Source organism: Oxyura jamaicensis, chromosome 7, assembly GCF_011077185.1.
Source record: "Oxyura jamaicensis isolate SHBP4307 breed ruddy duck chromosome 7, BPBGC_Ojam_1.0, whole genome shotgun sequence".
Taxonomy (NCBI): Eukaryota; Metazoa; Chordata; class Aves; order Anseriformes; family Anatidae; genus Oxyura; species Oxyura jamaicensis.
Window position 1 is genome coordinate 28,327,843 of NC_048899.1, and position 15,700 is coordinate 28,343,542.

Consider the following 15,700-nt stretch of genomic DNA (forward strand, 5'->3'; position numbering starts at 1 on the left):
CCCAGCTTTCCTGTAGGCCCCCTTTAGGTACTGGAAGGCCACTGTAAGGTCTCCCAGGAGTGTTCCTCTTCTCCAGGCTGAACAACCCCAGCTCCTTCAGCCTGTCTTCATAGGAGAGGTGCTCCAGCCCCTTGATCACCTTTGTGGCCCTCCGCTGGAATCACTCTAATACTCCCATGTCCATCTTGTGCTGGGTGGTGGTGGTGGCATTCTCCATCATCAGAAAAGAGATGGGCACCTCCACAGGGCAATTCATTCCACTCATCTTGGGCATGGGTCTTTGGAAAGGATGAATTGTTCCCTGGGAGTGCTCACCCTCGTTCTGGTGAGGGCACATGGATATTTATCATTTTATTGAGCTTACACAGCCAAAATGAGTCTTGTGTGCTATGCTGAAAGTCTAGTCTAAGAGAAATGGGAGCTGAGGAGCTCAAGCCCTTTTCCCCAGACCCAGCAGGCTGTTGGGCTTGACGCACAAGGTGGATAGCAGAACTTTGCAGTCTCAAGTGTCCTCCCTAGCCGCTAATCCCCCAGATCCATAAGCAGGGATCAATCTTCACTGAGGCAAAGCGAGCTCTTCCTGGTAGGACCTGCTCAGAAGGAGAGCCAGGACTTCCCACGATCTCCCTGCTCTCTGCAGTGTGCCCAGCACCAAGATTTCTGCTCAGCATAGGAGAGAGACGAGATATTCGAGGCAGGAAGGCTGCACTGTTTGTAGCTCAGGTGTGTGGCTGCCCTCTTGTCTGCATGCCTAGGAGCTTGCAGATTCCACAGTGCCACCCCTGCAGCTTGCAAGTACCCACTCATGTCAGCCTTTTGCAGTGGGGCAGCCTGTGGGGCAGGACTGCAGCACGAGGCAATGGAGCTGCATGGGGGACCACTGCCTCCAAGCTTAACAGCTTGCTCTGCATCTGCTCCTCTGAGCAAAGTATATACCAGTCTCATTTAGAGATACATCAACACATTTAGCTACATAACTTGCCAGGGCAGAAACGCTCAGGCAACCAGATGCTCTAAGCCATGGAGATACGGGGCATGCATGTGTGCAGCTCAAACAGTTGTTCTCACACTTCTCCTTTGCTGGAACTGGCAGGAGTTACCTGTGAATTTACCCAAGGACAAGCAATGCCTCCCTTGAAACATATTCTTTAAAAACATACCTGCACGGTGCAGGAGTGAAGCAGCCCTCACACCAGGGATGATCCATGGGGCATGCATGGCTTTCCACTGCCATTTTATAGCTTCTGCCCTCTTGTCCTGTTTTCTGTACATTTCACATGGCAGCAGCTCAGACCAGCCACCGTACAGAGCTCCCTGTTCCATGCAGGCTGCACTGGGTGCCTGAGGCTCAGTCAGCCCTTGCTGCTGCCTCAGAGTTGAACATTCAGGGGATGGCATGGGAATGGTGTGAGACAGGAGCCCATCTGCAGCAGCCAATTGCAGGGGCTGCAGAAGGACTGACGTGCCATATATCAGGAAGACAAACAACTAGGTGGCAGGTGCTGGGCTCAAGTGCCTGGAAGGCATCTTCCAGCTAACAGCACAGCAAGCACAAAAGCTCATCCATTTGCACGTAGCATCTGTGCCATACAGCATGCATCACTCCCACAGCATCCTGCTACCAAGGGTCTCCTCAGCTGGAGGGATCAGGCACCAGGACCCAGACTGACCCCTGCCTATTTTGAACAATGTCACTTAAGTGCCAGCTTAGAAGCACTGCCGCCTTTAACTCCTTCTATCAAGAAGAAATAAATCCAGGCCTGCCTGATGAGCACTGACACCTAAGCTGCAAGACAGAGACCCAGATCACAGCCTATTATCCTAAGCTTCCTCCACTCACGTGCACAGCTCATGCACATGTTAACAGCCAACACTGGCTGGCTGGGTATGGTCAGGGTTAGGAAAATGAGCTGTAGCACACAGTACACTATAGGAGGGTTAGAGGGCTTCAGTGCAGCTACAGCATCATGTTAGCAACACTCAGAGCTCACCCTCTGCAGCTTGGAGAGTCTCGAGTTCATGGCTGTTGCACCCACATCCAGCTAGAGTGCAAACATAGGGCATTGAAAAACTCCACTCCACAAATGCCATCTCCTACCACTGAAAGGGAGCTGCCCCTCATTTCCTATCCAGAAAGCTTTCTGAGAAGGAAATGCTCACAAATGTTTATGCAGGGCAGTCCCACCCAGTGAAGAGTTGTCTCCAGAAGGAATCACTGCTTCTTCCCCATACAACCCTTCCCCCCAGAGCATCAGCTCTGTGGGAACTGCCGGCATATCACAGCTCCCATTTCACAAGCATCAGCAAGATCTGTCCCCATAGTTCACAAAGGCAAAAGCTGAGCCACAGAGGATCCACATGTCCTGTGGCCAGTGAACTACACCTTCCCTTCACACCCCTTGTGGTATTCAGATTTTGTCTGGACTTGGCCAAAACCAAAGAGCTGTTGACTTCTGAATCAATTTGGAGAATTCCATTCCTTTTCCAAATAAAAACCTGGAGACTTGAGAATGAATGTTACACAATCACCACCTCTCCCAGGCAAAATAGTAAAGCTGCAGCAGTCTCTATCAGCTGGAAGCCCTCAGACATAGCAAGTGAGGAGGATTTACTCAAGGCTTTCAGAAATAACTAAGATTAAAGAAAAACACTGCCAGTTAAATCCACGTTGAAGATGGACAGGGGAAGTGTTCCGTGGAGCTGGGCATCCTGCTCACATCTTTGGCTCTGCTGCCATCTCCTGACCAAACACAAACTTTTAGAAACAGGCATTGCTATGCTGAAGTGTAGCACACCAACCCTAAGTAAGCTTCTTTCTCAGAGCTTCAGCATTTCTTAAAAGGGGAGAAAAACATCATCACAGGCTGTGGTTGGCTCCGGGCCAATGGCACAGTCTGCACTGCAGTGGTCACAGAAAATGTTCATCAAGATTAGGAGCTAGGTATGGGCTCTGTAGGGTTCCTGGTCAAGAAAGCCATTGCCTTGACTCAAATGCCCTTCTAAGGGCAGAAAGCCACAGCTACTTCACATGCTATATGCAGAATAAGGTCTCCACTTTCGATTCACAAGTAGAGTCCACCTCTGTTGCAGGAAGCAAGGACAAGGACAAGGACAACCGGCTCTCCAGCCAGCTCCCAGCCACAAACTGATGGCTCTGCACCCAGCCAGCAGACTGTTAGTGGAGGAAGAAGCAGCTCCAGAAATCCCTTTGGCTTATCCCAGCCCAGGCACACATCCCGCCTTCTCTGCTCACCTGCTCCTCAGGGTTCTCAAATGGAATCACAAGAACCACGTCTCCAGCCTTCAGCTGCAGCTCATCACTGTCCGTGGCTGTGTAATCATGCATGGCCTGGACCTGCAGAGAAAGGAGAGGAGAGCCACATGCTTGTTAACACAGCCCAGCATACAGTTTGCCACAAAGGCACCCTGGTGACTCACATTCAACTAGTTAGTTATACATCAACACTTCTGTGTCCTTTCCTTCGGAAGGTTGTGTTTCCGTATCGTGGGCCCTGAAGCCTCACAGGACAGAAAGTCTGTATTCACTCAAATGGTGTCCTGTATTGTTTTTGCAGCTGGACTTCAAGAGTATTAGTGATTATAGCCTCCCAACTCTAAGCAGGGAGAGGAAACATAGGTAAGAGCATCAGTTCAAATCTTCAAGTGATTGTATCTTGTCTTGTTGTTTGTTTGTTTTTTTTTTGTATTCATCTTATCTCCTATCAACATCTGTATTACAGCCTTTCTACTTCAAGCCACAACCCTTCGCTTCAATTACTACAGTCTATAATGCTGCCTGTAACCTGTCTGAATTTGATGAGCCTCCTATTGTTCCTCAAAGTTTTGCAACCCTCCTGCTTTCAGCGGATTTCCCTGAAAAAGCAATACATGGACATAACTAAGCAGAAGAAAAGAAATCCTACAGCAGGTTAGGCAAACAAAAAAGGAGAGTGCCATACCTCATGCTCAGGACATGATGCATCTGTGCTGTCTTGCTACCAAGGCCCTTCAATGTGACATAGCCCATGGCCATGCTGAGTGAAAGTAGTTAACTTGTTACAAGAAAATAATGTCAGAAACTCAGTGTCCCATCAGCATGCACTCACCTTGAACAGAAATCCTGGGGGCATGTCAGCTCTTTCAGAGGAAGCACCTCCTTCCACGGTGCCATTGACAGTAGCAGGGAAAGTTTCCACAACAACAGCAGGCAGAGAGCTCTGAAAGGCAGCAGCCAGGGAAGGCAAAACATCATTGAGAAAGGAAAATCCCAAATTGCAGCTCCTAGACCCACCCTGGAGGATACACATCAAAACCATAACCTATCTGGGACTCCCAACACTATCCAAGGATTCAGTGGGTTTTCCCAGCACACTAAGCAGTGACGAAAGCAACCCAAAGGACAGCAAAGGCAGCAGTGAGAAGGAAGGAGAGGTGACCACTGCCCTCCTGTGCATAAGGCTGCAGAAGGGCAGGGGGGATTCAGAGCATTTTTCTGGGACCACACTGCAGGCCATTTCCCATTTACTGCAGTCCTTGTAAAGCCCATTGCAGAACTGACAACTCACATGTGACAGTCAATAGGAACCAAGCAACCAGGAGGTGGGTCCTACTCCAGCCCCTAAGAACGTTGATAGTGTCAGAAGAAGAGAGGAAACCTGGCTAGTCAGGGGTTATAGGCAGAGCCCACAAAACAAATAGTAAATGGTGGGCAAGAAGGGGCCAGACAGAAAACACACGCTTAGTGCAGCACAGGTCATGGGCTGCCTTCATGGCATGGGTGAAGAGACAGTTCTTTTGGGGGATCTTCCAGCTGAGCTTCTCCCTAAGTACCACACAGGGAAAACACAACGGCTATGTCTGGCCTCTGAATAAGACCACTGTAGCTGCTGCAGTGGCAGGGATGTGTTTTCCCAAGCCATCACACACGTCTTTTGTCAGCCCAGCTTCATGTCTGCTGTAAAACAAAAGGACATGATGGAGAAAAGGGACTGCTTTATCTTGAGGCTTACCGATCCTGAATCAGCTTCAGTTTTAGATGCTTCAGCTCCAGCTGCGGCTTCAGATCCAGCTGTTTCAGCTCCTGCGTGGGCTGCTTCTGCGGGCTGCAATACAAAAGCCGTCCAGGTGGAGAGTTACACTCATTACAGCTACGTGTGTGTGCAGAAAGTACAGCTCACTCTGTCCAAGTGCTCTACACGGTTGACTGCTGCCATCTGCTGACAAACGTGTGAGGAACTTCAGGTTCTCACCATGTCTGTCTCCTTAGTTCTCTGCAAAGCCTGCATTTCCTCCCTTCAGCCACACAGCAGGCAGCACTCCGGAAGAAATCAATGCAACCTGCAAAACCTGTATGCCTCCTTCTCTTCAGGACCTAACTTACAGACCTACTCACACATGCACAGTATCTATACTACATCTAGGTTTCCACTTGTATGTGAATACATGGGTCTGCTTACGTGCCAAGGGACAAGATCTCTCCATACGCTATTTCCAAGGATCAAGGAATATTTAAGCCTTTGCATACTCCCAGTAATACAGAGCGTGCTAATGACATGTACAGATCTGCAACTTCATCTGGACCAAGCATGCTTATGACATTATCATTGAATCAAGCAACGGAGAAACGTGACTTTTTTTAATCCAATTAGGTTTTGGGCAGGCCCAAAGAGTCGTGAATTTGGATTCTGTGTAAGAATTTGCTATGACTATCCTGCACAGTGTCTGCAAGGTGGGGAGGGGAGAGTCTAGCACACAAAAGCTACCACCACCAGGGAGAAACATTCTGCATCATCTACAAACCACTGCCTGACAGAGATTTCTACTGGAAGCACGCTTCCAAAACTTCAAGCTTTTGGTCTTTTTCACCTGAAGTCGGGCTAGCTCTGTTCTAACACAAAATTAAAGAGGTTCAATTGCTGCTCCCAGAAATTGCAGCAACACAGGAAATAAATTGGATCTAGTAGCATTAATGCTTCCAGCCAGGCATCATCTGGGCAAACTCCTGACAAGAATCTCAGGGGTCAAGTAAGGGAATGTCTTCATGGCCAATCTATATTTGTTCTCTACAGGTATCACAAGCACCTCTTTGTATAATCTGCGAGATTCCTACTCTATGCAGCACAATAGAGATTGCTACACAGACATCTTCCATTTTTAACACGTGAATAAACAAGTTTTGGCATGCCTACACACCTCACACATTTGGTAAACACATGTGCCCCTGAACACAACCGCACGAGGCATTGTCCTGATTTCTTCATGTTGTAATTCTCATAGTCCCAGCCCTACAGAAGCATTTTGGCCCAGGTTCAACTGATCAGTGAAACCCTCAACTTCCACCTCTTTCCCTGGGAACCCAGGTAATTTGGTTGAACCTGGGTTCTGCAGATGTTCCAAGCCATCTCACAGTGACTGAAGCCCAGACACTTGGTCTGTGGACTGATCCCAAACAGCTCCCTCAAACTCATCTCTTCCCCTGATGAGAACACTGCCCAACAGGACGATGCGCAGATCTACCAGGTTTTAAGCCATGCTCTGCATGAGCACATTCTTCCATCATATCTGGGCTGACAGCAAGCCAAGATATGGGTCTGTTCCTACACCTGAGCAGATGCAAAGCACCAGTCAGGAACTCCAGCACCTCCTGGGTTAACCTGGCCAGGCCAGAGGACACACACTGTGTAAAGCAGCAGCCACAGTAACCCTCAACTCCACACCTGTCTGGCTACTAGCCACACACCCTCCAAGTGGTTTTCTAATAACAACAGAAACAAGCAAGAAATAAACACCTTGATTTAACAAAAGGCCATTACATGGCCTTCAGCTGTTCCAACAGTGCCATTTAACACATGCCTTCCTTTCCTGTCACCTCCTTCCTCATGTCCCCCCATCACTGCGCCCACAGGCCTATGCTGCCAGCAGGTATTATACATAGCAGAGCTGTTCCCATCCTGCAGATGATTCCCAGAGCAGCTTTGGCAGTACTAAGGTAAAGGTAGCATATGAAATGCTACCATGGCTTCTCCTGTTTAATTAGATTTGTTCCCAGGTTGCTTTCTATATGGATTCAGTGAGACTGGAACAGATGCCAACCCAACTCTATCTGATTGAGCATGGTTTTTATATGGACAAGTGAAAAGGAGTTCACATTTAGCCATGGATTTCTTAAATCAGCTGATTTGCAAAAACAGTATTTAATAACCAAAGAAATGGAACCTCAATTAATTCCCGGGATTTCACAGGGCATTTCCATGTCAGCTACTTATTTTTCTATTTTCTGTACCCGTGGGCATGCCAAAGTCTATGAAAGTATTTACAATCATGGGAAGATACTACAGGGAGAAGAGGGGCAATTGCTCACTGCTGTTGCCAGGTTTGAAAGCTTTATTTATTCCAACAGCAGCATCATACACAACAGACGCAAGTTTACTGGTCTGCAGAACTAAGCAGGTTCTCCAAGTTTCTACGCAGTTGTTAACCCCACAGCATATGGGGCTGTGTACCCAGGCAACAAAATCTCTCATCAACAGCTAGAAATAACATTAGAGCAAAAACACTTCTGAATGCTTGAGGAGCAAGAAGGAGGATTCCCCAGCTATGGGGAGCTCTGCCCTTTAACACTGTATGGGTTGTCAAGGTGAGAACTGGAATGGTGAGAGCATCTTGCCTAGTACCATTCCCCAGTTACACTGTCCTTCAGGTTTCCAGAATGGGAGAAATGGCCCCAAACTGGACTGTAAGCACAGTTCAATCACACACAGTCATACATCACGCGCTGCCTGTCCACATGAAAGGCATGATGAGATCTTTCCTTGCTAAAACACAGACTTTTCTTTCATTTTAAGACAGACTGACAATGCACATAAAATGAAGTGACAGATGTTAAACACTGATGGCTGATAAAGCACACAAGGGCAACATCTTTCAACAGGACCCAGACTAGTGTGAAGGAAAGCACTGGCCACAGTGAGTCCTTGGGCCAGGCTCTCAGAAAATGTAAAGCTGTTTCCTCCTATGCACTGACTCTAGGTGCTGATCTGGCCTTTGAGAATGGAAAGGTTGGCAAGACTCAGTCCCCTGGTGTAAGCCAAGGACACATTGCTTCCATCTACACCATGGATTACAGCCAGCTCAAGTCACAGGCTTGAGTGCCCAGACCAAGTGTTTTCTGTGCACACTGCTAGCTGTGCAGAGGGGCTCAAAAGCAGCTGTGCTTCGTTTATCTCCACATGGGCTCAACTGCAGCACTCTGAGACCTTCCCAGGCCTGATTTATCTAGAGGGCATAAATGAGCGCCCAGCTTAGGTTCAAGATGCAGAGCGTGTGTAGAGTCTCCCTTGCCAGCAAGCTCCAAAGCTGGGGTTGTGGCAGGTGACAGGCAGCTCTTAGGCCTGCTCTAAACATTTTGCTTAGACACAGGCTGGTCTATTTCACATCAGCCTGACAGGGATGGTCAATGAACAGCAAGCACTGCAGAAAATCCCAAACATGTTTGCATACCCAATGGTACAGGTAGTAAGGACCAGGGGCACCCGAGACGTTTATGCATCACACACAAGACCAACAGGACATACAGAGATTAGGAAACACTGGCGGGATGGAGGGTGAGGATGATGCCGCAGTGGGATTAAGTCTGGGGAGAAAGTCACAGCATCATGCCATGGGAAAGATAAGTGAGTTAGCAATGGAGTGGTTTGGTGCTGGAGGCATTAAGTTAAAGTGCCAGACCTGATTTGCAAACATGGCTGCCCCCAGGGCTTCACAGAAGGTGCAAAAGTGGGTTCAGCATTACACGGAGCAACTTTGGTTTGGGGGATGCATGGAAGAAAAGCAGTGAGGGAAATGGAACAGATATGCACAAAGAGATGGCACTGGCACATGCACAGTACATGATGAGAGATGAAAGCCATATGAAGTTCTTACCTCCCATAAATCCCAAGGTAAAGACTATGCATGTCAAAGAGCAACAAAAACAAAACATGTTTATATGTGATTATTTCAGTGAGTACAAACATTACAGACACTGATCAGTCTGAAGCAGGCATATGCATTCAACAGCACTTACCTCTGCATGTTTTAAAAATATTTTTTAATGCCTGAATGTATACACTCCTCCCCATAGCATATCTAGATTAAATCCCAAGGCATTTGAGTGAGGGTTATTCCTACGTTTGGAATGAAAGGAAACAGACAAGCCACATTCAATTGTAAGTGGCAGACCACACAGCCAGAAAAAAATCATGAGTTTGTGGTCTATTAGAGCTGAATATGCACCCTTATCTCCCCAGACAACACAGTTAAGAATGATTTCGGATCAAGACTTCAGCTGGTGTCTTTGGATCAGCAGTGAAATATTTTAACCTCCCTGCCATACTGTCTGCCCCACAGGAAACAAATTTGACTCCTTTGAAAACTGAGTGGTTTGTGCTAGGTTTTAATACTATGGTTACCATTACAATTATTAATTTCAGACTCTTTAATGACTTCTGAAGCTAACAATAAATATATTAGAACACCAAATAATCTATTGTTGAGCAGTTTTGAAAATCCTACTCAGTGTAATATTTGTTGCTTGCTGGAAGGGTAACAAATAATACGTTTTTTAAGTCAAATTTCTACTAATACCTAATATCAATATACCTGATTATCCACGTTATAACTGGTGATTCAGACCAAAAAAAAATTCCAGTAAAGGAAAAATAAGCGTACTCTGGGGTATGTAGTTTGTTCAGTCAGGCATGCAGTCAGGAAACGCCACTCTGCCCCAAGTTAGAAAAACTGGCAGTTTGGCACAATGAGGTGTATTAAATTATGATAATAACTAGCATTTTGTAATGTAGTATTTTAATTTAGAAGACTCAAATGCCTAACAGAGATCTTATTGCTACAAAAATTTGTTTCAAACAGGTCTCTTTGACATTGTGATAATGGAAAAATATAGTAAACATCCCAATTATGTTATTACCAACTTTAATGGAAAACATTGGAAAAAAATACCCATTTCATACATATGAAGTGGAACGTCTGGGTGAAAGACAACAGCCAAATTCAGGTGCCCTTCACAGCCTCCAGCCATTTAGAAAGAAAATGAAGCATGGTCCTCCTGGGACAGTAAGCAGGTACAGGCCAGAGCAGAATTAGGCATCTTCCTTTTTAATACTTCACCGTGTTAACAGTATGTTCAGGGAAGAAGCTAGTACTTTACTATGAACGGAGGCTGTTATACCCAGAAAAAAAAAAAAAAAAAAGCGCACTTCATGTTACTTGAGTATCTGTCTACAGCTTTATTCATCTTAAGTAACTGCTATCAAAGAGCCTGCTTATAAAAAATCCCTTTGAGAGCAATTTATAGCAGGCACACAGGGCGTAGATTGAATGCCTATCCACAGGGTAATGGTTTAAGTCCATACAGCACACGGTGGATGCCAATCTACAGATGGATGAGTTGAGTGAGTTGTCAATCAGTAGATCCTCAGAGCAAAGCACAGGCACCTAGTGCCAGCCTGTGGCCTAGCTAACAGCCACCTCCCTCTCACTGGACTTACAGATCCAGCAGAGAAGATCAAGGTGACCCTTGGCAAGAAGTCAGTTTTGCACTGAGAGGGAATGGTGATATGAACCAACCTGGGAGGCAGGTGTGGGGGTCTTCCCCACAGTGGCATCTGGTTTAATGGGATCAAAATCCAGATCCAACAGGCTGGCTCCCTCCTGGAAGGGCCCAGGGGCATCAAACTTGGCAGCAGTGAGGAAGAAAAGCAGGACGAGCATTAGACACACACACACATGTGCACAGTATATGGTACGCGATATCCAGGAGCTAAGGCTGTAAGCACAGAGATGTTGCGGGGATGCAGACACCTGACGTGACTCCTGACTGCTTTGTGCCTGTAACTGCGGGCAGGAAGCATGCCTTTGCTATCAGCCAAACCTGGGCTTTTTCCATGATTTTTTTCTCATCTTCTCACCTGACCAAACAAGCTCACATGGCATAAGCACCTGACCTGCTACAGGCAAAAGGATCACCACCACTGCCAACTCGGGTGGCCTTCTATGTATAGCTGTTCCTCACAGCTCATCCAGCTGCCTTTGTGCAGAAGGCCCAGGACAAGCCCCCAGCCACATGCATAGGAGCTGCCATCCTCACCACTTATCTCAGGAACAGGGATCTAGGCAGAAGAACAATGACACTTCTGGAAGACAAGTCTGAGGGACCTGATTGCTCTTAAATCCCTCCAGAAACAGAAATACAGAATATGGCAGCTCACCCTAGCTAAGGGATCTGAATCATTTCCCACTCCAAAAAGCTGCTTCCAATGCCTTCCATTTCAGGACATCCCATCAACATGCACACACAAGACTTCTAAAACATCTGAGAGGCTTAGCTACTGTCTTCAAAGTCAGCAGAATACCTTTCTTTGATTAATGCACTAGCTAAAGATGATGATGACACATTCACTGATTACCACTAATAAAACAGTCACGAAGGAATCATTAGTACTCAAAACAACTACCATCACATCTGGTTGTCAGATTTAGCCTAACCACAACAGCCTTCCTATTCAGCTTCAGAGGAAGCTGCAGTCCAGGAGGATTTCACCCCACTTCCACTGATCTTCCAAGCTTGCTTGCCCTACCCCTTCAGCTACCTGTCCAACAACACACCAAGGCTGGCAGCTTGGTCTTCATTTACATCACAGCCCCAACATGGAAGAACTTGTGGAAAGAAGCGAGACACAATATAAGAGAAAGCCTTCTGCATGCAACACATACCACCATCATCTTCACCTTCTCTAATTTCCTCTTACACCTATGCTCTTTTAGATTTTTCCCTCCCTTATGAACATCCTCTCTTTTTAATATCCCCGGTTCCAGGAAGGCAAGGAACCAAGTTCACCCATTCTCACAACAATAAGCTAAAACCAACTGGCATTCTAGTACACTCCCCCAGCACGCTGAGGCCATTGGAAAAGTTCAAACCCTAATCTGTAGCTTTTTTTTTTTTTCGGTGGTTGGACACCAAAGGGTCCGGTCATGGAAGAATCTTACCTGACATTCAAAACTTACATGCAAGGCCTAGCACCCTTTGCCTTTACCCAGGTCTCCCAAAAGAAAGCTCACTGGAGCCAAGCCTTCTGACAGGAACAGCCCTGGGCAATGCACTGAACAATAGTGGCTGCTGGGTGCTTCAGTGAAGATTGTTCTGGCAACCATAATCCTCCCTCAGAAATCCCATCCAATTGCATGTCACAGCAGATCCCATCCTGGGTCAGGGCACTGATGAGGTGGAGAAGAGTATGTCTGGCTAAAGGCAGGCATTCACATGGCAATATATGATACAAACCACAGGGCAAAGTTGTCCAGTATGATAAAGGAGAAGACACAGAGAATGAAAGAGTTGCTCAGCTGCCTGTGGTCTCCCCCTTCCAATACTGCAGTCAGATCATCTCTCTGCTCTGCAGACTTAAATCTATTGCAATGCATGATCTGACATTGACATCCTTCCCTCCCCACTCCACCTTGGCTCCTCACCAGCTGGGTGGAAGGTGGCAAACCAGAGGCAAAGGAGCAGCATGATACAAAGAAAAGTTAGCAAGGGAGTCACAGATGAACACTGATAGACACATTACTTGTGCTTTAACAAGCATTTAGGAAAAATATATATATTGTATACATGTATATATATAAAAAAATAGAGATGCATGTGTCTCATGATGCAGCCAGAAATCTGGTCAGGCTCCCCTATACATAAGGACCACCATTCTCCTAGATCCAACACAGGATTCCCCATTTAGGCATCCTCTCTTCCAGCAATGTTAATAAAAAGGAAAGCGAAGATGAAAAACACATTGTTTGAAAATGTTGTTCCATTTTTAGGGCTTCAAAAGGTGCCACATGACTGGAAACACACATTCTGATGGGAACCGCTGGCTGGTGAAGAGTGACAGTGTGTGTCAGGAGTCCTGAATTCACAGCAGGCACAGTCCTGCCTGTCTGTACTGCTTCCACCAATTCCTGTTGGTCTTTCCAGTGCAGGTATGGGCTTTAAAAGTCACCACAAAACCCATATCTAAAGGCACTGAGATGGTACAAAACTGCCTTCTCCCACCACTGGCACAGCTGCCAGTGTCACCACTTAGGGATGTACAGGAGCAGAAAACACATCCTTCACCAACACCCAGGATCTGTGGGCCTGGAAGGCACATATGCAAGGTGAGCCAAGCCAAAATCTATGTGCACTGTTGCTGAACACAGTGATAACTTTCTGGTATCTTCACCAGTTGCATTTCTCACGTTTCTCTATGAATTAAAGCTCTTAAAGGGCAACACGTTGGCCAAAGCTCCCTTCTAGCCACCCTGCCCTCTAAGATGGCCTCCCATCTATCCCTTTGCCTCCTGAGGTCCCATGCCGAGCTCATGCTCCTCCTTTACCTGACCAGGTTTCATGGCTTGACACCTCCAGAGAGAATAAAGATCAGAAGGAAATTTCAGAGGCAGACAAGTATAATGCAGGGCATAGCAGCTAACCTGCAAGGGGGTTGTCACACTTATCTCAGGGACAAAATTGTCATCAAACAGACTGATGATGTTCTCCTGCTTGATCTCCTTGGAGGGGGTGACTTTTGGAGGCGGAGGCACCGGAGGCCCTTTCCTCAACTGCATGCAAGTGAGCACACGGCCACAGCACAGACGGCGACACCCAAAAAAACCAGAGACAGGAACCAGGTTAGCCACAAAAACTGAAGGTGGGGAAAATCACAACCACAGGCACAGAGAAGGGTTCTGTCAACTCCATCTGGAGAGAGGGAAGGAGAAGGGCAGAATGAAACGAAATAAAAAAACAACCACACGCCTCCAGAGAAGGTTTGGCATCATTAGTTACACTTCAGCCGTGGGCAAGTTTCCCTCTGCAGAGGAGAAGCGTAACACAATTAATATGCATCGACAGGACATGCATACATAATTAGAGCATGTGCAACCTTCCAAAGAACCACTGGGAAGGGAGCAGATCACTTACTGAAAACAGATTCAACAGACCAGGCCAGTTCTGCCACCATTTGCCATACTTACCGTACCTAATGGAACAAGAACCCAGACTCGATTTGTCTTACTATGGGATGCCCATGAGGCCAGATTCTGATCTGCCCAGCAATGTGTTATCGGTATACCATATGGAAAATCAGAAGGAACCCTTCATGGCATCTTACCATATCTCAGTTTTGGGCAAGAACAAGCCCAGCTCCTGAGAAGCCACGACTGCTGTGGGCCCAACTCAGCTCTCAGTTTCACCAATGAGCACTGACACTGATGAAGTCCCAAGCGCAGCCCAAATGGAGATCCCAGGGAAGGCTCAATGAAATTTGACCCTGTGACTCTAACCCAACCTAATACCCTCTTATCATGCTGGAAGACCCAGCCTGACAGTGCATCCACCCTCAGAGTGAAGCTGTGGTAGACCCTCCCTAGATCAATGGGTTTTATATTTTTCTGTGTCTAAGGCTCAATCCTCTTTTTCTAGATCAAATCAAACTTTGAGGAGCTGCTTCTGTGGTGGAACAAAGCAGCCATACAAGTTCTCAGCACCACAGCAATACTCAGGAGTGGTAATGGCTTTGTTTTGGTTTTTAAACAGTTATTTGATCTTCTCACCGTACCTAGGACCTCAAGGCAGAAGATTCAGTGACCTGACAATGGGCACTCAGTATATCAGTGTCAGGCCTAGACTTGAAACAAAGCAGTCCCTGACTCCTAGTCCCATGCTCACACTCCTCCAGCAGATAACTGAGCTCTACAACACATTTATTCAGATTGCTGAGACTATGTCCAGTTCTCTAACGGGTTAACCTACTTTAGACAGTGTAAGTGAGAATGCAAACACGCATTTTCCACTGAATGGCTGGCTAGAGGAAATAATGAAAGTAGTGTTTTCACTCCCAGCTTTTCAATGTTTGCAGAACATGATGCATCCGTATCACCTAAAAACAATCTCTTACTGAAAATCTGCTTGCCAGGTGCAAGAAGAGACCAGAAATTTCAGGGAAAAGCTACTCTCAGAACAGAGCCACCACCTGCAGAAACGGGAAGCTGCAATTACAAACCCAAAGCTAAAAAGATCCCAACTCTTCTGTGATTTACTTCTCTAAAATATTCCATATCCTGCCATCTTCTATGCATTAGTGTCTTAGAGACCAGCACTTCCACATTGTCCAGCATTACCTCAAACAGCCGTTTAATACCACTTCTCAAAGACAACAGGACTGCACACTGATGTCAGGTTATACCTGGAACTGCATGAAGCATGAAGAACTACTTTGTTGACTAGAATCAAATAACCCCCCTACAATGTTCCTGCTGATTTGGATCCCACAGAGCTTGATCTCTTTAAATTCACCACAGCTGTGCTGTTTTCAGCAGTGCCATTAGTGTCTGTCAGTGGTGTAACTGAGAGCAAAAATCTGACCTTTACAATTTCACAGCCCCTTGAAGTCCTGTGTCATCATCAAATTACTCAGTGCGGAGAGTTGTGGCTGCTTCTTCCAAAATATAGAAATTCCAAAACAGCTGTTTCCAAGAATTAAAGGAAAGTGACAGTAGAAGAGCTCCTTTTTGACACAGGGAATAGTTCAAAATCAAGTCAGTATTTATTTGGTCTCTCCCGTTTTGCTGTCTTTTTCTCTATAGCCTCTGCCTATGATTTGCATTA

The 15,700-nt window shown here is 46.5% G+C and overlaps 1 protein-coding gene across 18 annotated transcripts in view; it reads right to left on the reverse strand.

Moving 5' to 3' along the window:
• Positions 1-15,700, reverse strand: part of BIN1 (bridging integrator 1) — a 93,444-nt gene that overhangs the window by 5,999 nt on the left and 71,745 nt on the right. For 6 of the 18 annotated variants that reach the window (XM_035331039.1, XM_035331044.1, XM_035331040.1 and 3 more), the window contains 7 exons: positions 13,525-13,653; positions 10,624-10,731; positions 8,923-8,946; positions 5,010-5,102; positions 4,107-4,217; positions 3,254-3,355; positions 1,992-2,042 (listed from right to left, as the gene is read on the reverse strand). In XM_035331039.1, the coding sequence (XP_035186930.1) occupies positions 1,992-2,042; positions 3,254-3,355; positions 4,107-4,217; positions 5,010-5,102; positions 8,923-8,946; positions 10,624-10,731; positions 13,525-13,653 (618 nt within the window). The remainder of the gene's footprint in view (positions 1-1,991; positions 2,043-3,253; positions 3,356-4,106; positions 4,218-5,009; positions 5,103-8,922; positions 8,947-10,623; positions 10,732-13,524; positions 13,654-15,700) is intronic. The other 12 variants (XM_035331043.1, XM_035331056.1, XM_035331057.1 and 9 more) reach the window with 6 other exon arrangements.